The sequence below is a fragment of the Python bivittatus genome, unplaced genomic scaffold, assembly GCF_059951505.1.
Source record: "Python bivittatus isolate LINGU-HERP-01145 unplaced genomic scaffold, Pbiv_v1 ctg000840_np1212, whole genome shotgun sequence".
NCBI classification, from domain to species: domain Eukaryota; kingdom Metazoa; phylum Chordata; class Lepidosauria; order Squamata; family Pythonidae; genus Python; species Python bivittatus.
Window position 1 is genome coordinate 16652685 of NW_028277113.1, and position 22501 is coordinate 16675185.

The window sequence follows — 22501 nt, forward strand, 5'->3', positions numbered from 1 at the left end:
ATAGATGAGATTTTAATTAGAAGGAAATAATCGTTTATAAGCATACACTACTCTTAAGGAAAAGGAAGTGTTTAACATATGTGGAAGCTGGAAATTTGTACTGATTGGGTGCATATAAGGTAGTATTAAATCAAGCATATCCCATGTAATACAGGATGTATTTTAAATGTTTATTCATTTAAAATGTAAATGTTTTCTATTTCTGTTCCCAGGGTAGGTTTTTTTAAAAAAAGAAGCTCATGCCGCATATCTTTTAAGGACGTGAGTTTAATATAATCTCTTTCAGGACAGTGAAAGAGTAATTTAGCAGAGTAAATCTTAGGGAACTTGATAAATAACAATACATATTGTTCTTATGACTTATTTTTAAATGTTTACTTTACCAGCTAGTAATTAACCCAATACAGTTAAAAATTATTACATTCCCATTGTAAAACTCCTGTTATGGGCTATATTTTACTATTTGAGATTTACTATTCAGTAGAATAAGAGTTGTGTATATTGTATATATTTTATATGAGTCCCTTTCTGATTTTCATCTTTTATAAATGGGTATTTAGACTGTATGGCTGTTAAGAAATTTTTGAGAATGCCTGCCCTTAATTTCCGTGGAAGCTTGAATATTGGTATGAAGTTCTGGCAAAGTTTTACGGAATAAAATATGAGATCTATACTTTGCAGAAGAAAGCATCTTTACCTTCTGCTGTTACTGTAGTAACTTGTCAGAATTTTTGCCAGTCTAGTCTTTACAAATCTTCGTAAATAACAATATTCTTATCAGGGTAAATTAATTTCAAAGTTAAACTATATAAATAATTGTATTTTGAGTTATTTATTGATGCAGATGACTAAATGCTGTGCTTTATTGATCTCAGTGAATTCATTTGCTTTCTCTTTTTTAATATTTTAATAAAGACACATCAAATCATACACAACAAAGGAATAATATAATATAAAAATCAAACATCTCCAGTAGTCAGGAGGCGCCAATTCATCCTTTCTCTATAGCTTTGCCAGTTAATCTAGAGGATTGGGTATAATTCAAAACAATATGGAAAAATGTGCTGAAAGTTGCAGAGGGAAAGGAAAATAGTTGCTTAACTCGTCGGCTTTTTCTGTCAACAAGAGAATAACATAAAGTTAAGAAAGCAGGCTTATTTGATTACTTTTATTAAATTACATAAATAAATTACATAACTGAAAATACTGACAGAATTAACATTCAAGTCTTTGTAGTTAGGGCTTTATGTGATCAAAGATGAAAACAAAGATGAAAAATATTGTTTCATGGTACCTATGAAGCTCTTTCTTCCTTGTTCCACAAATTATTCATAATTTAAGTTATTGCAAAATAGTTTCTCTCGATGGCGCTATAGATTATTTTTCATGTACTGAAATCTCTGCATTCCCCTTAGTTTCCATAATATTCAGATGTTGTATGAAAAGTAAAATCTCCTTCATGTTGAGCTGAACTACTGGTGACTTCATAGACACGTCTGTGTATTTTTTATTTATTTATCATTGAAATTTATAATTTTTAAAGTTATAAATAATTTATAATTTTTTCTTGGAAACAGTATAGAGATTGTTTGCCATTCACTTCTTCTGGGATGCTTTATGACTTTTTAGTCCAATCTACATCCCTCAGATTTTCTGGTAGTCTCCCATCCATGAACTAAACTAGTACGTTAGTTGTTTTAAAGTAGTTTGTTTCAACTTTCTATAACCAAGAACATTTGCTGGAAACTTAAGCTTCTTTTCTGTTCTTTTTCTTAGAGTTTGCTTCCCCAGCTAGTCTATCAACATCCTCACCATCAATCACACCATCTGCTGAAACAAGCACAGTAGTTTATACAAGGCCTGCAATAAGTAATTTTTCTGGAGCTGTTTCAGGACTTGGAGATCCTGTGAAGCAAATGCCAACCTATTGGCCATATGATACATGTCTTACGCAGAACAAGTTGGCAGAAAACAAATGTACAGCCTGCCAAACTGTAAAAGTGCCAACATCCAATGGTACTAAACAGACTGAGACTTTGACTCAGAACATCACCATCAAATCAGTAGTTTCTTCAACAGAGGCACAGGGGTTTGGTGATAAGTTTAAGGCAGGAGTTGGAACTTGGGACTGTGATACTTGTTTGGTCCAGAACAAATCAGAAAGTACAAAATGTGTGGCCTGCGAAACACCAAAACCTGGAACAGGAGTAAAACAAGCTCTGGTGCTGCCCTTTGTCACAGACAGTGCAACCACAACAGTGTCTTCCTCTTCTAGTTCTACTGATGTTACAAACACTTTAGGATTTGGAGACAAATTCAAAAAGCCAAAAGGTGCTTGGGAGTGTTCTGTATGCTTAGTGTCAAATCTGGCAGAGAACAGCCAGTGTGTGGCCTGTCAGTCAGACAAAGCAGGTGAGGTTGCAACATTTGAAAATTGTATCAGAAAAAAAAAATTACCCCAAGCTAGAATCCTAAACACAGTTACTGGAAAGGATGACATCATTGAATTACATGGAGCTTTCTTCTGAAAACATGCACAGGACTACACTGTGGAGTCCTTGGGGTTCTCTGAGCTTGGTTGTTTTCTTGCAAACGTTTTGTTAGCCAGCTAGGTAACATCTTCAGTGCTACAGCACTACAGTGTTAAGTAATTTATTTTAAAAATAAAGCCTAGGACACCACTGAAGATATACTGGAATATTCTAATGTTAAAATACATGTAGCCTGCTTTTAGTGTTGTTATTAAATTTTTTGTTCTCTGCCTTTTCTTCTCAACCTATGGTGACCATGTTTATATATGCATATGTTTAGTTATGGTACGAGATTTTATTACACTGCCAAATACCAGAAAGAGAGGCAATGGTGAACAGTTATGGATAATCCATTTGCCTGGTTTTTTGTTTTTTTTTCCAATTTTGGGACAGTGCCAGAGGTGATAACCATGTCATGTAATAATGCCACATATTAAAGGCATAGATGAGAATACTGGAAAGAAGATATATAGTTAGGTGTTTCTTATTGTTTCTTTGATAGATTTTTATCCTCCATTCACCTTTAATATCTTTAGAAATTATGTCCAGGTGAAATTTGACATAAGAATTGTTGTTCCTCTGAAAATTCCTTAGTCAATATGTTAGACAGGCTCTCAAGGATTCTAGATTCACTCAGGTTAAATGTAATCTGAAAAACCTAGAGTGAAAGACAGGATTATATTTGATTGATTTCTCTTTCTTGATTTTTATTTTGACAGTAAAAACGTTTATTATTTATTTGATAGCTTGGCATCACCTATTTTGCAGGAGCTCAAGGTGGCATAAGTAATCTTCCCTAACCTTCCCACTTTGCTCTCATGTATCTTATTGTAACAAATGTAATAGACTAGTTTGTATTTAAAATTATGAATACTGATTCTATACTCAAGGGTTATTTGTAGTTTCTCCCTATGAAGCAGCTATTAAACTTGTTTATCTTAAATTAGCAGTTCTCTGAAATGTGTCTTTTGCTAAATAGTTGTTTTGTATCATTATGTTTTATTACTTAGGGAGTTTAGTACCTGTGGTCAGTAGCAGTGCTTCCTCTTTACCTACTCTTTCTGGAGGATTTTTGAACTTAGACAAATTCAAGAAACCAGAGGGAAGTTGGGACTGTGAAACCTGCTTAATCCAAAACAAAGCAGATGCAACCAAATGTATAGCTTGTGAGAGTTCAAAACCAGGCAACAAGACTGAATTCAAAGGTATGTAAAGAAATTATAGAGTTTTAAAATAGTTTTTGGATTTTGCTCCTACTTTTTAAATCAACTTATATGCCTTAGGAGTGGATAGGAAAGTGGAATCAAATCAAATACATTTATTTTTCTTTTACCTTCACCCCTATTTGTTTATTTATTTAATGTATGTGGCCGCCCATCTTATGTGCCACAACTCTGGGTGGCTCCCCAAAACAGTAATAAAAACCAAAGAAAGACAATAAAACTAATATCTAACCCCTCTCCCCCAAATTCAGTGCTCTAAGCAACACTTCCCCGTACATCAACAATTATAATCGCTGAGTTCCAGCCTCATCTTATTGCAATGCCTGGGGGAAGAGCCAGCTTTTTGAGGCCTTCTGGAATGCTAGAAGAGTGGGGGCCTGCCAGATCCTGGCTGGGGAAGTGGGGAGGAGGCTGTTCCACAGGGTAGGGGTAGCTATAGAAAAAGTGTGCCTCTTAGGCCCTGCTAGATGACAGCATTTAAGGGAAGGAACCTGGAGAACAGCCACTCTATTCAACCTGGTGAAATGGGCGGATAAGCTCAGGGAGAGGCAGTCCCACAAATAACCTAGCTTCTTACCACACAGGCCTTTAAAGCTGATAACCAGCACCTTGAATTGTACACAGAAAAAAACTGGAAGCCAGTGCGTGTAATATGGGCAACTCAAGAGGTACCCAAAACTGTGTGCATGCAAGCTGCCATGTTCTGGCCAGCTATAACTTGTGAATAGTCTTCAAGGGCAACCCCATGTAGAGTATGTTACAGTAATCTAACTGGGATGTGACCAAGGTACAACTGACTATGAGCAGGGCCGCCCAGTCCAAGAATGGATGCAATTGGTGCACAAGATGAATGTATGCAAAGGCATCCCAGCCACAACTGCCACCTGCTTCTCGAGCAGGAGCCTTAAGTCCAGAAGGACCCCTAAATCGCACACCAGCTCTGTCTGGGGAAGTGCTATCTTGTTGAGAGTCTAAGATAATGCATCACCAGACCGAGGGGGGGCAAAAACTCAAAGCTACTCCATATTGCTTGAGTTGAGAGAGTCAGTTCCTCCCCATCAGAGCCTCACAGCTTCCAAGCCCTCTCCTGCCTGGCAAATGGTAGAGATGTATAACTGGGTATCATCAGCATACTGAGAATACTGCACCCAATGCCATCATATGACCTCACCCAGCAGTTTCATATAGATATTAAAGAGGAGTGGCATGAGCCCTGAGCCCTGAGGCACTCAACATCATAGGGCCCTAGGGTTAGACCTCTTCTCCCCACCAATACCAACTGGAACCAGCCATGGAGGAAGGAGGAGAACCACTGCACTGCCCCCTGCTCCCAACCCCCAAGCCAGTCCAGAAGGATATCATTGTTGATTGTATCAAAAGCTGCTGAGACATCCACGAGGGCCAAGACAGATCTCCAGAAGTTATCCACAAGTGCAACCAATGCCATCTCAGAACTATAACCCAGTCTGAACCTTGACTGGAAAGATTCCAGATGATCCACTTCATCCAGGGCCTTCTTCAGCTGAGTGCTTACCACCCTCTCAACAACCTTCCCTAGAAAGGGAAGCTTGGAGACTGGATGAAAGTTACCCAACACTTCCCCCCCCAAGGATGCCCTTTTGAGAAGGGGGCATACCACTGTATGTAGACAGGCAGCACTATTCCTTCACACAGTGAGGCAATAATCACAGCTTGGACTCAACCACGTGCCATCTCCCAAGAGGCCTTGACCAATCAGGAGGGTCATGAATCCACGTGGCTGAGGTAACTATGGCAAGAACCCTGCCTACTTCCTCAGGATCAACCCGTTCAAACTCTTTCCAGATAACTCGTAAGGAGAGCTGTGTCTGGACGTAAGCTTTTTCACTTATGTTATTTGTTGCATTAGGAAAAACAAGCATAAGTCATATAAGTTCAGATATTGGATGCCCTTATTGTATTATTTCCAATGGAATGCAGTGCTGGGTTTCAATCAGATGTGCATCTTCTTATAGAAAAGCAAACTGCTTTCAGATCAACATCTCAGTATGATTTCCACTGTAAGCAAATCCATCTGTGTGTTTGCCCCATAAGCCTTTAAATTATGAGGGGGGAGTTCTTCAGTCAAAACCAAAGGACTGCCTTCTCTGCAGATCTTTGAACTGCAAATGGATATTTTCTTTCACAGTCTAAGAGATAATAGCAGAGGAGGAGAAAGGGGGGTAAATTGAGCTTGGAGAACCAAGGACACAGTTTAAAGCAAATAGGTGTGGGAGTTAGGTATGAAGATCTACAAAGAGCAACAGGAGGTATCAGACTAAACCTTGAGTCAGTTCAGAAAAGGAAAAACTGCAGAAGGTGGGTGTATGTGTGTGAGAGAAAGAGAAGGAGAGGGAAGAGAGAGTTGTATAAATCTGCAATAATATAGTTGATTCTGAAAGGAGGAAAAAAATGAGTGACTGGCTTGGCTGAGTGGTTCTTATATGCTTCAACTGCGAGGGAGAGTGAATTTAAGCAAATGGGGGTTGATTCTGAATTAAAGAGAATTGTATATTCAAAACAGATTTCAGAACTAAGTAAGTTAGTAATTTTCTTTATGAAGTGGGTTTCTGCTGTAATGAAAATGGTTTTGTGTTCTAAGATTCAGATCACACTTCTACCTTTTTAGGTACTTGGACACATTACTTATATTTTGGCCTCCATTACTTCTATTTTGCCTGTGGTGTGAAATGGGTGTTTCAGGATTGGCCATGTCTATCTAGACTGCTTTTAGCGAATAATATCTATGGCATTATCTTGAATTCTGAATATGAGATCAGGATAGCAATTGTCTACCACCCACCCACCCCAAAGCAAGATTTTCATGCATTTCCTTGGGAAAGAGGTCTTTTCTATTTGCATGGAATGAGACAATTCCAGTAAAATGCATTAATGCTGGACACCACCTGGCTTTTGCCTCTATGCTTTAATAAAATACCTTTTCAAATAAAAGTAATTGGCTAAATCATAACGCTGCTTCCCAGTCATACGTATAGATTAATGTTTTAAACTTTTTTCCCCAATATCAATTTATATACACTTCTGGTTTTTATAATTGTGCTGATGCAGTCTTCATAAAGAAAAGGTATTTATCCTGATTTCGATATTGTACTATGCAAGTTATTTCTTAGTCTTTTATCAGTAATTTTGGATCTAAAACACATTTATTCGTACACTACTTCTGTTGATGGGGGGATCATGCTATTAAGATAGTGATATAATGCATACAGTATCTAACAATGTTGATATGATTGATTTGTGAAGCAATTAGAACACTGTCCTGCAGGGTTTTCTCTCTACCAGCCTTTCTGAACTTGGTAATGAATACCAATCTGTGCCATAGGAAAAAGGCAGTGGCAAAATATTGCCAAAAATATTGCCAAGAAAATTGCATGGATTTATCTGTGTAGTGGCCAGGAGGCTGAGGTTCAATTCAGGTAGTCCTCACTTACTGCACTTGGGACCAGCAACTCCGTCACTAAGTGACATGGTCATAAAGTGAAATGTCATGTGACCACACCCAACTTAAGTCATCAGTTCCAGCTGTGGTCATTAAGCAAATCACCAGAGTTTGTTAAGCGTGATGTCACATGACCATGACTTGTCACTTCCTGCTGGCTTCCCCACTGATTTTGCTTGTGAGAAGCCAGATGTGAAGGCCGCAAATGGCAGTCACGTGACTGCGGGATGCTGCAACCATCATAAATGTGCACCAGTTGCCAAGCGCCTGAATGGCGATCATGTGACTATGGGGACATTGCGAAGGCTGGAAGTTCATTGACCAGTCATAAATCTCTTTTTTCAGCACCGTCATAACTTTGAATGGTTGCTGAGCGAGTGGTCAGTAAGCGAGAACTACCCGTACCCCTAGAATGTGCCAGATTGTTCAAGACTGACCTATACTAAAACTTCAGTTGTATTAAATTAAAATTTCATTTAATTACAGGTTTTAGTACAACTACTTCTTCAGAGCCATCTGCTCCTTCATTTAAATTTGGTATCCAGCCGTCATCCTCAGAATCACCCCAGACTTTGGGAACTGCAGGAAAAAACTTCAAATTTGGAGAACAAACAGGATTCAAATTTGGTAGTACATCAGAACTGGGTTCATCAGGAGGGTTTAAATTCTCTAAAAATGAAGGATCTGACCCAGGAAGCTTTTCTTCAGAGTCTAAATTTGAGGACGGTGTGAAAGAAGCTAAGAGCAGCACCACTTTCAGTTTTGGACTTCCTGCTGGAGCTAGCAGTTCATCTACCACATCATTTCAGTTTGGAATAGCTAACATTGGACAACAAGAGAAGAAAGATGGACCTAGCAAACCAGTTGTAGGCGGTTTCACTTTTGGCACAAGTTCTATAGCATCCACAACTACATCTGAGAAAAAAACTGGAGTAAGTACTTTCAAATTTGGAAATGCAGAGGAAAAGGAAATTACAGTAAGTCCCTTTTCCTCTAAGAAATCAGAGGAGAAAAAAGAGGAAGTGCCTTCAGCAAAAGGTGGCTTTACTTTTGGTAATATAGACTCTGTGACTGCCCCACAGCTTGCTTTGGGAAGGACAGATGAAAAACAGGAGGCGGATGCCTCTTCTACTCCATTAGTGTTTGGAAAGAAAGCAGAGAGTGAAGAGTCAAAGGCACAACCCATGTTTTCATTTGGGAAGGCAGAGCAAACCAAAGACGATGGCACAGTAAAACCTGCATTTAATTTCAGCTTGGCAAAACCCGTAGAGAAAACAGCTGAACAACAAATAAAATCAACGTTTGCATTTGGGGCACAAACAAGCTCTGCAGGTAGGTGCAAAAATTCATTGCATTTTCAAGTTTTTGTTTCATGCTTTGTATTACCTTGATATGGTGACATTAAATTGGCAGATTATTTAGAAGATTTACTTCCAGAATTATTGATACACAGTTGCGAATTCATCACTAAAAGAGTGCAGAAGCTTCAGCAGAACAGAGTTGAACCATTATGAGAAACCTAAATGAACCAGAAAACAGATTTATCCAATAAATGAATTATCTAATAGGAAGAACTAAAATTATATCTACAACCCATTATTTTCTATTTATAACTTGCGGTATAAAACTGAAAATTGAAACTGATCCCTATGTAGGCAAGGATTCCCATACTTGGCAAGATTGTCCCCATATAATACAATATTATGCATTTTTAATAATGTAGCAAGAGAATCTAAAGCCAAATTAAAAAGAAAGGGGAAAAGAGGGCACTCTTGACATATACCATGACATAAGCGTAACCTAAGGAGAAGGCATGCCATTAATAATTACTTATTATTTAGGGGTTGAATAAACCATGGTACCCCAAAACTTCCAAGAAAGCATATCAGAAGCTATAGATGTTATAGCTGCTGAATTCTATCTGTTCTGAATTAAATATGAACATTAATTAATACTTGATAGTATCTGAATAGGGATGTGCAAAACCAACTTATATGAGATTGGAATATTCTGGAGAATATTGTTTTGTCTGAAACACCATGTCTGGGACACACTGAACTCCTTCCAGTTCAGAAGATTTACTTCCAGAGAGCACCAAACTGCCCAGAACAGCATGATCTGGCGCAGTAATATTCAATTCCCAAATTGGTATGTTTTGTACATACCTACATCTGAACTTGACAACTCCTATTAAACTCAGCCTGAGCTGGATGTATAATAGGCAGAACATGAAGCTGCAATCTAGGGGCCAAGGGTGCCGTTAAAATGTTAGCATCCACATTTATAAAGGAAATAATGATATAATTACAACACATAGTTAGTTATTCCTTACCTGGCTTGGGGAAAAAACGTAATGTTACCTCATTAAAATTAAAGGGTAGGATTTATTTGAAAAAGCGTCATAATAATGTAAAATAAAGATAGAAACCCAAGAAGAAAATGTTGCTTTGGGAAAGACCGGTACTTCATCAATATCCTATGGTAGCCATACACATTGGTTGTACAACTTTTATAAGACATACGGCTCTCATTACTTGTGTATAATAGTTGTAGCTCATAGCCTCAAGCATTTTATTCTTTGGTATTATAGGAATCTGATGCTTTGATTTTCTAAACTGAAGTCTTAAACGTGATTTCAGATGAAAAACTTAAGCTCTAGCCTAATAGCCATAGGCACCTAGAATTCTACAGAAGAGGGATGGATTTTTCTTTTTGCTCACCCAACATAAAAAAGAGGCACATAGTGAATGGAAACTTCTTCCTCTGTTCCAGTCTACTTTTGTTTTAATGATTCTCAACATTTTTATTTTAGACTTGTATATCCTGCTTTTCTGTTACAAAGCAATAATTACAAGATTATGATTCCTATCCATTTGTTTTTTAAATATCACTTTATTATGCTAAACTAGTTAATAAAAGCAAAGCATTAATGCATACAATATTATTAATTCAGCAATATAACTTCACTTATAATAATGAGTAGGAGGAGGAAGGTGAGGAAAAAATGGCCTGGAAAAATGGAATTATAAAGAGAACAACTCCACAAATTTTGACCTTACTGCTCAAAATTATTCTTCCTTACCCTTTTGTTGGGGGAAAAAACCCTCACTCAATGTTGATGAAAAACATGTATCAATAAATAAATCCATTCCTAAAAATCAGGTGTAGATTCTACCTTCCAGTGTTGTAAGATGTTTCTTTCATCCAGTTCCCATTCCTGAAAAATCTGCATTTCTTAATATTGATAAAGTCCAAATACTGTGAATATAGCTAAGAAGAACATATGCATCCTTAACACATGACATTCTGTTAATGTCAGTCCCAAACTTGATGCTAATATATGGAAGTCCTTCGGGTTCAAAAGAGACATGCTGTTGTGCAGTTCACCTATGGACACAGAGGTGGTTCTGCAGTCCCAGTCCAGAAGTACAGAGTCTAGCACAATGGGGGCACTGGAAGTCCATCGTTGTAGAAACCGTGGGTATTATTCTGTGGTGCCACTCATGGTTTTCTATCAGTTTTTGGTGGCGCCTGTCTTCAAAGCCAGTGGAGGCTTCATAGCACAGAGCTCACCAGTGGGTTCTGTCAGCAGCTGCAGCTTCTGGTTCCCTTGGCTAGATGTCACAGTGGCATAGGGTTTCTTTCACAGCGCCTTTGTAGTGCTTGCGTGGTCGACCTCGAGGCCTCTTCCCAGACTCCAGTACATTATAGAGCAACTGGCAAGTCATACAGTGGTCATCCATTCTGATGACATGTCCCACCCAACCGCATCTGGGCTCTGATAATCAGGGACTCAATGCTGGTGGATTCCTTGTGATCCAAGACCTCCAGGTTGGAGACACAATGTTGCCAACGGATGCCAATGATGGAGCGGAGAGCACGCATGTGAAATTTTTCCAGTTGTTTGATGTGCCTTTGGTACAGAGTCCAGGACTCACATCCATACAAGAGAGAAGGGATAACCACAGCTCTGTAGACTTTCAGCCTTGTGGAGATACGGATGTTGTGTTGATTGAACACTCTAGCACACAGCCACCCCGGTGCCTGACTGGCCTTGCTGATCCTGGAATCAATTTCTTTGTCTGAAGACTCATCGCTTGAGATGATACCTCACAAGTATTTGAAGCTGTTGACATTTGTCAGCTGGGTGTCATCAACAGTGATTTTTGGTTCTATGGGGTTGATATTTGACACAGGCTGGTAAAGTACTTCAGGCTGTTAGTCAGGCCGAAGATCATAGCAGTGGCTGAGAATTTGCTCAGCATCAACTGTAGATCATTGTCTTTGTGTGCCAGGAGCACACAGTCATCAGCAATGAGGGTTTCTTGGATGACTGTATGAAGGCACTTTGTCTGTACGTTCAAGCGGCGAAGATCAAAGAGAGAGCTGTCCAGTCAGTATTTGATGTCCACTCCCTCCTTCAGACTCTGGACAGCATGTGACAACATGCAAGCGAAGAACAGATTGAACAGGGCTGGGGCTAGCACACAACCCTGTTTTACCCCATTTGGAAATGGCAAATGCAGCTGATGTATCACTGTTGTAAAGAATCTGTCCTGTCATTCCATCATGGAGTAGCTGAATCAACTTCACAGATTTCCTCGGGCATCCATTACGATCCAGAGAGCCTCCCTGTTTACACTGTTGAATGTCTTTGTCAGGTCAAAGAAGAGAGAGTAAAGAGGCTTGTTCTGCTCAATGTACTTCTCCTGGACTTGCCTCATGGCAAATATCGTGTCTGCTGTACTCCATTCTGGCTGAAAGCCACACTGCATCTCTGGGAGGTTCCTTTCCAAGACAGTAACAAGTCTGTTCCGGAGAATGTGGGCAAAGATCTTGCGTGCAATGGACAGCAGTGAGATACCCCAGTAGTTTCTGCAGTCTGATTTCCTTCCCTTATTTTTGTAGAGAGCCACAATGAGGGCATCATGGAAGTCATCAGGCATCTCTTCTATGGACGAAATGTCTTCCAAGATGTCTTGGAATAACTGTAGGGCATTTGGGTCTAGTACTTTGTAGATCTCAGCAGGAATGCCATCCTGTCCTGTTGCTTTATTTGAGTTCATCTGTGAGATCGCTTTTTTGATCTGATCAGTAGAGGGAGGCAGGTCTAGGGCATCCAAGACTGGCAGCTGAGGAATCTGCTATAAGATATCATGATCAGCTGTGGACAGCCTGTTGAGTAGGTTGGAAAAATGTTCAGCCCAGTGGTATTTCAGTCCTTCCTGGTCTTTGATCAGGCTTGACCCATCAGATGACAGCAGGGGAGAGTATCCTGATTTAGAAGGACCATAAACTGACTTTATGGCACTGAAGAACTTTCTAGTGGCATGCATATCTGCATAGCATTCCACCTGCTCAGCCTTTCTCTGCCACCACTCGTCCTGCATTTCTCACAGTTCCATCTGTACTTTGGATTGCAGGTGCTTAAACTTGTCTTTCTTTGAGACAGATGATGGATTGTTCTGCCAGTGTGCATAGGCCTTGTTCTTGGCCTGGAGAGTTGCTAAAATGGTCTCATGGTTTTCATCAAACCACTCTTGATGCGCCTGGGTTATCCCTCCGAGTACAATTGTTGCAGTCTGTGTGATGACATTTTTAAACTGTCCACTTTTCAGAACATATTCCTACAAGTGGTAAATTGCTAGAGACCTTTTCATTAAGTACATCTTGGAAACATTGGACTTGGCCTGGGTTTTGCAGTCTGCTGATGTTGAATGACTTTCTGATAGTCCTTGGTGGCTTACGATGTAAAGGGGCTGTGTGCAGGTTGAGGACTGACCGAACCAGCCTGTGGTCTGTCCAGCACTCAGCACCTCACATGGCTCGGGTGATGGTGATGTCTTTAAGGTCGCACTGACATACTATGACATAGTCAAGTAGGTGTCAGTATTTGGACGTGGGATGCATCCAGGTAGTTTTGTACTTGTTTGCAAGTCTGAACATCGTGTTAGTGATGCACAGGTTGTGCTTGGCCCATTTGCTCAAAAGTAGCGGGCCATTGCTGTTTAGTTTTCCCACTCTATGTCTCCTGAGGACCCCATCCCAGTTGTCTCTGTCTGTCCCCACCCTAGCACTGAAGTCGCCCAGAATGACAAGTTTGTTGTTGATGTGGGTTGTTTGAATAATCTGGTCCAGGTCCTCGTAGTAACCTTCTTTGTCTTCGTCTGGACTCATGAGAGTTGGTGCGTAGGCGCTGACAATGGTGATATGCCGGGACTTGCTGAGAGGAAAGTGGAACTTCGTAATGCATTCACTTATTCCAGTGGATAGAATAGAGATGTTCTTCCACAGAGCAGTTTTAATTGCAAAACTTACTCCATGAGTCCTGTTGTCAGTCTCTGGTTTCCCTTTCCAAAAGAACTTATATCCACTCGCTGCTTCCTGTAATGAACCCTCATCTGCCAGCCTGGTCTCACTGAGTGTAGCGATGTCAGAGCTATAATGGTGAAGATTAGCCTCTATAAGTGCTGTTCGTCTTTCAGGCCTTGATGCCTTGTCTCTATCCAGCAGGTTGCGAACATTCCAGTTTCCAAAAATGAATTTTCTTTTATTTGTTTTTCTTGATGCTTGACCACTAAGGAGATGATCTGCCAGCCGCAGTTAGCTACCCAGATATTGTGGGGCAAACAATGTTTAGGGTACCTTTTCTAACTCCTTCCCTCATGTGAGGGTGGACATCCTAGAAGGGCTACCCCATTGCCCTGGATGCTGCCAGATATCTCTGCTGGCCTGGGTACGGAACAGTCACTAGTCCAAGGACCACCCACATGCAGGTTTGTGACTACAACTACCAGTGGTCATCTCCACCTGTTGCTTCACCACTCCCCCATTGCCACTCAACAAATTAGGTTTGGACTGAGAAGATTTGCAGATGTGTTGTAGATGAAGATGAATTGCACAACAGAAACCTGCACGTGATGGAGTTTTAACTGGAACAGCTGTTGCACAGTGGCAGTCCCACTCTCTCAGCATAAGAAACTTTAATCCAGTGGCCCAGAGAACTGTTACAGCTGGAGACCTCTCTTGCTGCAGTGGATGACCAGAATATCTAAATGTCTTGTGCTCTTAGCACTCCACAACATCTGCTGGGCCTGCCGTCTTGACCATTCGACCTTTGATCAGTCTCCTCCACTCAGTCTGCATGGCCAGACGTCACACACTGGGATAGGCAAATTCCCTCTCTCATTGAGAGTCAAAGACCTGTTGGTTACCCTCACCTGGTTTGGCCTGTCTGCCAAGATGGTTTACCGGGGTGTGTCTGCTGCTCATGTTACAGCTACTTGGAGCCACAGGTGAGAGTTGAGCACCAGGTGGGGACCAAAGGTGAACCAGCAGCCCTAGAAAGGGCATAGCAGGCCTCTCCACCAGAGATGCTACCCCTCCCTGCATACCCCATAACCTCATTACATTACCTATTACATGATAATATTGCATGGTAATAGGACAAGACCAAACCCTCTGAGGTAATGTCCCTACTCCCAAGCTGGATTTCCAGCAGCAAGGAGAGGGCAACCAATCAGCCAACTAAAGGAAACATTTTCTGAGGCATCCGGTATATGAAGCAATTTTAATTCTATTACCTTCATTTAAAGATCATAGGAAACTACTTTCAGATTTTTAAAAAGGGATTCTTTATTGTTTACCAGGACAGTTATTGAAGTTCATTATTTCATTGATCCCATATATAACTAATACCAGTTTCACCAACTTCCTATGAAAATGAATTACTGGCTTAGGAATCATAGTTAATTCCTCTAAAAACACTAACCACTGAGCTTGGTTCTTTTCTTGCAAACGTCAGTCAACATATGCTAATCAATGAACTACCAGAAGAGCAAAACAGAACCCCCACCCTCACCAGCACTGGCAAAGCAGGCCACAGCAAATAAACAGAGAGCTAACCTCATCCCATTTTAGCACTGAAGATGTTACCTAGCCAGGTAATGAAATGTTTGCAAGAAAAGAACCAAGCTCAGAGAACCCCAAGGACTCCACAGTTCAACCCTGAGCTACACATATTCGCCTCCAACACTAACCACGGTGGAACTTTAAAAAGAACAATAGCATCTGGGCCAAGTAAGCCAAATATCAAATCCTTGTCAGCCTTGTAATTAACATTGTTAGATCACCATGAGCTATAATCAGTCACCATCATGAACTATAATCATTTTTAACCAATCAAACATATCGCTATAATAATTCACTTGGATACTATTCTGTGGATGTTTGCAAGGAGCAAGTGATGAATGAATTGGTCCATGTTGGACTGGTTATCAGTTACAATTGGTGCATTTTAATTAAATGTGTAGTAGAATTTTCAAAATAGTTTCTCTTATCCAATTTACCAAAATAGTTTCTCTTATCCAAGTTACCAGGAAAATCAAGATAAAAATCTTCATTTTTCTGAAGTACCATACTTTCTGTGTTTAATTTTTATTTTATCCAAGGCTGCAGTTGGTGCTGCAAATAACCATCAGCATTTTCACTGTCTAGTTGTTCTAAACAAGCAAAATATTCTTTTATTTCCATTTCTTTCATATATTTAAAGGAATGTTTAAAGCCTCCTATTAACATGTGTTTTCCTTGTTTCCCAAACACATAAGGAGGCAGTTTTAAGTGATAGGAAATAATGGGAAGACTCACAGCAGGATGTGCTGGAAGATTGTGGGGAGACCTAATAAGGAGTGTGGGAAGATAATACTTTCACAGCAGTGTATTTTGGAAAGCCTTTATTGGCTAAAGGTCTCAGTTAAAAGACTGGACATTACTTTTTACATTAAAGAGAAATGTATTTTGAAATTAGATCAAAAAGTAGAGGAAATAACTTGTAGTAGAGATACCAAAAGAGATAACGAAGAGTTTCATAAGATAGGCAAAACTGAGATGGAAAGGAGAACACTGAAAAAGCATGTGAATAGAGCAGAGCAATAAAAAGCTAAACAGGGAATAACGAGGGGTGAAGTGGCTAATTAAAAGCCATTTAATGAAAGAGGTATATGGATCTGGTGGGGAGGCAAAGGAATTGTCTGCATGCTGTACACAAATGTACAATCTCGTGCACTCCCTATGTAACCCTGAATTATTAAAAAGAAGTCAAGCAGTATAATTGTCACCAATGCAAATTAGAATAAGCATGTGTTAAAGCTGGTGACAAACTTTATATTTTGCTTCCTTGAATAAGGAAATGATTGTAGAAGTTGAATGCCAGTCAGCAGTCTCTTTGAGACAAACAATCAGAAAAGTTGGTAACCCAGAATTAAGCAAGGTGGAATGAGACAGTGGTAGGGGAGGGGACAGTTGGTATGCACAATTTGAAATACAAAGCATACTGGGCTAATGGCAGTTAAAAAGTAGAAGGAGTAAAGGCCACTGTGCACTGGAGAATTATAACTGAGCAGAAGGAAGGATAGGAGGACCTGAAGAGAAAACTATATAAACAAAGAGGGAGTGATGCACTTTATAACATATGGACATAAAAAGGGGGATCCAAAATAAGGTGGGGGGAGAATATTTTAATTTTAAGAATAAAAAACAACTTGGTAAAAGGAATTTAATAGCTAGATGCCAAAAACAATAAAATAATATTAAGATGTTGTTTGATTGACTGTCTATTTGAACATTCATGCAGCTGTGACTGCATTTAGTTTCTTACAGTTTCTAGGAAGTATAATAAACATTGAACATTTTCTCAGTGTAATGTTCAAATAGATTGTAACTCTATGGAATGTCCAGAGGATCCAAAATAATTAAAAATAACTCTGAGCTTTTGAACTTCATTGACATATCTTTACATTTGCATAATGAAATTGGTATAAATAATCTTACACCTGAGACTTTAATTTTCATCAGTGAAGTAATTCTTTAAGTAGTTGATGTTTGATCAGAAAAGCAGCCAAATATTTTTGGCTGGTAAAGCATCCATTCCTTATCCCAAGCCTTTCAAGAACAGTATACTTAGATATTAAGAAAATTGGAGCAGGAACAATAATTGAAAACAGAATGTGTGAGTTTTTTGAAAAAGTATTATGTGAACGGGCAGAGACCCCCCCCAAGTGTCCATCTTTTATTTATTAACAAAACGTGTGTGTGTGTGTATCAATGTACAATTAAACTGTTAACATTTGAGGCAATATTTTATTTTAACAATAGAGAAATATAAGAGACATTAAACATAACAGGTACTGTATACACAATTAAAATTCCTAAATGGTCCTCCTTATAGGACTCCCAGTAGTAAATTGTTCAGTTAAAGGGATATGAGTTCTTTAGACCATAGTATAATGATAGAAAAATGGGTATTCTTTCAGCTGTATAATGGAAGTGTGGAATATCTATTTCTTTTGTCTTTCTGTTATTGTTGGTATAGAGTCAGAAGAAGTAATAGAGTGTTGAAGTTGAATGAGAATGTGTAGTTATTCATGCTTGGGTATTAATTAATGAATTGCCTCTTTTGAGCTGAACTTAGTTAAGGAATTATACTAGGAATGACTCACTGAACTTAGGTGTTACAATTATAGCATCATTATTATTATTTATTACAAGGAAAAAGAAATAGCAAGGAGCAAGAGAATGAAGACACAAAATTCAGTCCCAACTTAAAATAGATAAGAGATGGAAGAGGAACTCAGTGTAGAAACAACAAGGGGAAAACATGATCAAGTATGTGCAGAACATATAGTGTAATTGAGAACAAAGATTTTTAAAGGAGCAAGAAGACCAGAATACACAACATTGCACTGATTGCAATTATTGAATGAAAAAGTTTCATATTGTGGGTACAAAGAAGAGATAAGTAAATATAAGCAGTATATCTTGTGTATTTATTTATTTATCTATCTATCTGTCCATTCATCCATCCATCCATCCATCCAAATATCCAAATTTAGAGGCCGCCCAACTCCTTAATGTCTCTGGGTGGCTTACAAATAAAAAAGGAAAAACACATAGACATACAAGTAAAAAGAACCTTGGCTGACTGTAAAACAATACACCAAGGTGTTCATTAGATATAACAAACTCTCTATCCTAAGGCTTAGGAGAATAACCAGATTTTTAACAGTTTCCTAAATGACACAAGGGTGGGAGCTGTGTGAATCTCCAGAGGGGCATCATTCCAGAGGGCAGGTACTGCAACAGAAAAGGCATGCTTGTGTCCCACAAGATGACACTGTTTAATTGACGGAACCTGGAATTCACCCACTCTGCTTGATCGTACAGAGTAGACAGAAACAATTGGAGATAGATGGTCCCTCAGATTGCCAGGCCCTATGCCATGAAGGGTTCTAAAGGTGATAACCAATGCTCTGGGTTCAAATACATACAGGTAGTCCTCAACTTAAGACCATTCATTCAGTGACTGTTCAAAGATAACAGCGGTGCTGAATGAATGGTGGTTATGACCAGTTGGAGTTGCGACCATGTGACTCCTGCAGTCACATGATCGCGATCTGGATGCTTGGCAAACCATTCGCTCTTACAACAGGTTGCCAAGCACCCTGTGATCATGTGATCATTTGCAATGTTCCTTGCTGGCTTCCCCAGAAAGTCTTTCTGGGGAAGCCAACAGGGAAGGTTGCAAGTTGCTGTGGTGAGTCTCCCCCACCTACGCACCCTCTGCAGCCCCTCTGTGCTCTCACTGCACTGGCTACTTGTGCACCCTCCCCAACCTGTGCAGCACCTCCCACACACCCTACCTGACCCACGCAGCAACTTGCATACCCCCACACACCCTGCCCGGCCTGCGCAGTACCTCTCACACGTACCCTTGCATACCCCCTTGCTGTCTCCCCCTCCTGGCCTGGGACCTGCAACTTCCTGCCAGCTTTCCCACTGACTTTGGTTGTGGGAAGCCAGCAGGAAGTTGCCTTGCCTAATGACCATACATTTCAGTTAACTACGGCACTGGGACTGCAGGGATTGCCATTGCTAAGTGATGCAGTCATGCTTTACAACCGCATCGCTTAGCAAAGGAGATTCTGGTCCCAATTGTCATCGTAAGTCAAGGGCTACCTGTACAGTAGTACAAAGAATTTTAAAGACCAATATTCAACTGAAACCAGAGCTTTTCTTGCAGGGAGTAATGGACAAACAACTAGAAAAGACTTATGGACAATTGCTTTTGTACATGGTAACTGCAGTGAGATTATTTTATGCACAAAGATGGAAAGACTCTGAAATATCTACAATGGAGGAATGGTTGGTGAAAATGACAGAATTTGCAGAGGTGGTATAATTGATCCGTTTAATCAGAGGAAAGACAATAATTACATTTGTTAGTGACTAGAAACCCTTTATGGACTGTTTGCTGAAAACGGAAAAAAATGCACTTGTGATTTATGGGTTTGATGATTAGAAGGGGTACCTTATGAAAAGAAGGGAGTTATGATATAATCTTGTCTTTTCTCTTTTTTTCTATTTCTCTTCTTTCTATTTTAATTCTTTTATCATCGCTTTTCTTTTACTTTACTTCCTTTTTCCTTTAAATGTTTTTATTGTATAAACATTTCTTTAATTTTTTTTTTTTAAGTGATAACCAATGCCTTGAATTGCATCTGGAAGCCAACTGGTAACCATTACAGCTTGCAACTCAGTGGGTTTACATGAACTTTTATTTATATAGTTTATAGATTTATATAGTCACCCATTTCAAGTATGTGACACTGGGTTGTGTACATCATGTGATGCTCCCAACACCGCCTGTGCTGCTGCATATTGGATCAGCTAAAGCTTCCAGATGGTCTTCAAGGGCAACCTGTGTAGAGCACATTACAGTAATCCAGTTGTGAGTTGACCAGGGCGTGAGTGACTATCCGAAGGCATGCTGGTCCAGGAAAGGGTGCAACTGGTGCATTAGATGTACCTGTGCAAAGGTTGTCCTGGCCACAGCTGCCATCTGCTCTTTGAGCAGAAGCTGGGAGTCCAAGAGGATCCTCAGATTGTGCACCAATCTTGAATGGGGAAGTGCAGCTCCACTGAGGGTTAATGATGGAATAGTCCCGAAACCACGGGGCTCAAATAAGCTATTCAGTCTTGTCAGGATTAAGTCTGAGTCTGTTCTACTCCATCCAGATCCACACAACCTCCAGGCACTGTATTAGGACTTTGATAGAGTCACTCAGTAGACCTGGGGTTGAGATGTATAACTGGGTATCATCAGCATATTAATAATGGTTTCTTGTAGATGTTAACCAGAAAGGGAGGGAATTTCAAACCCTGCAAGGGTTAAGATAGGAATTAATGGGCTGTGGCCACAATCTCTCCCCACCTGTCAACACTAACTGAAACCAGTCACAGAGAAAGGAGGAGAATTACCACAAAACCATTCCCCCTACCCCTTAAGTCGGTTCAAAAAGATACCATGGTTGATAGTATCAAAAAAATGCTGAGAGATCAAGAAGCAGCAGGGTGGATGCATCACCCTCATCCTGGCTCCACCACAGGTCATCAGCAAGCATGACCAGTGCTTTTTCTGTACTAAATCCCAGCCTGAAACCCAACCAAAACAGTTCCATATCATCCGCCTCCTGCAGGGTCCTCCGGAGCTGAAGCCCAAGCACCTTCTCTACCACCTTCCCTAATAAGCAGATGATCTGGACCTGTTTCAGTAATAGGGAAGGTTGGAGACTGGACAGTAGTTGTCCAGCACCATTATGTCCAGCAATGGTTGCTTGGGGAGAGGGTCCACCTCAGCATTCTTCAAGGGTGAAGGGCCCAGCCCTTCACTCAAGGAAGCTGATACCACTGCATGGATCCAACCACAGGTCACCTCCCAGGCAGCTTTCACCATCCAGTAGTGGCCTGTATCTAACAGGCAGGGGGCCAGACTAACAGGCAGGAGAACCTTCTTTATTTCCTCAGGAGTCACAATGTCAAACTCACTCCAGATAACCCCACAAGACTTATCCTTGGGCACCTCAGCTGGACCTGTCCAGTTGGAATCCAGCTGTGAATGAATCTGAGCAGCTTATCTGCCAAATAGTGAAACTATTCCTCACAGTGCTCTGCTGATGATCCTGCTGCACATCCTGGGTCAGCTTAGTTTTGCTGCCCTTTTGGCCATGATGTAATCCATAAAAGGAGTTCCTACTTAAATTTAGATACTGGATTTTAAGATATGGAAGAAAACTGAAAAAATAATCTACAAGGTGAAAAATAACATCACAGAGCAAGAATAAAATAAAACTTGGGGGAAAGGGAATCATTGCATGTGGTTTTGGTGAAATTTGATGTTAGGGAAGATCTGACTAAATAGAAGCAAAAAAACCAGAGCTATGAAATAGTAAGTTGTTAGGGAAGAAGTAATTGGCTTATCTCAAAGAGAAGGATAATGGAAGAAGTTACATGATAATGATCTCTAACATTATCTGTCTCTAACTGAAGAAACCTAAGCAAGCAAGCAAGCAAACAAGAAAGAAGAATAACAAGTTGAAATAAAATTGTGGAAGTACAGTAGGATAATAGCATTTTCAGTTTAATCACTGATGATGGTAGTTACATAGTCAGTATTTATGTAACCTCTTATGAGTGTCCAGTATTTTGGATACCTCACGTTATTTGACTGGATTTTTTTTAAGGATAAGTAAAAAGAATTAAATCCACATAGAAAATGTCAAAAACAGAATTAGCAGAGAAGAGAGGGAGATTATGCAAAGATTTCCTTAAAGAAGTTTGGAAGAAGAAGGTGGAAAATAGATTCTGGAAAATGAGACTTTATTTAAAGAAGTAAATTCTTCATCCTGTTTTCCAGCCTGAAAGTTTCCCAGAGAAGCTATTTTAAGAGTTTCTGCACTAACAGATAAAAGAGGAAAAGGATGAGGAAGAAAGAAGAAAAAAATAAGAACAATTTAGTACTAGTACATAAAATAACTAGTCAGGGAGAAGAGGAACACGGTGTGGCTAGTCTTTCTGACAGGCTGAAGAAAAAGCCACAGGAGCTATAAAAATATTCCAAAAATGTTTTGGAATAATGTGAGAATAAATAAATATGACCTGGAGACCAAACCTTAGGAAATAAGTAAGAAGGTAGGTCAAATCAAGAATTGTTCTGCAAAGTAGATATGAAAACAAGAAAAGTATAGAACGAGATGTATAAATGAAATAAGCAGAGAAAGCCAAAGAGGAACAGGAGTAAAGAGGTACGGAAAAATCAGAGGAAAATAAATATGCCTGGATGGAGAATAGTTAATCAGTAAAGAGTAGAGGAAAAGGTAATAGTAGACATAATAGTACACAGAAGAATGATAGCAAATAGATAAGTTGATTTGGGA

The 22501-nt window shown here is 39.7% G+C and overlaps 1 protein-coding gene across 4 annotated transcripts in view; it reads left to right on the top strand.

The window, feature by feature from the left end:
* NUP153 (nucleoporin 153) overlaps positions 1–22501 on the top strand; it is a 54277-nt gene that overhangs the window by 26322 nt on the left and 5454 nt on the right. For all 4 annotated transcript variants that reach the window (XM_088130576.1, XM_088130577.1, XM_088130578.1 and 1 more), the window contains exons 16-18: positions 1777–2412; positions 3542–3736; positions 7719–8564. In XM_088130576.1, coding sequence (XP_087986702.1) covers positions 1777–2412; positions 3542–3736; positions 7719–8564 — 1677 coding nt within the window. The remainder of the gene's footprint in view (positions 1–1776; positions 2413–3541; positions 3737–7718; positions 8565–22501) is intronic.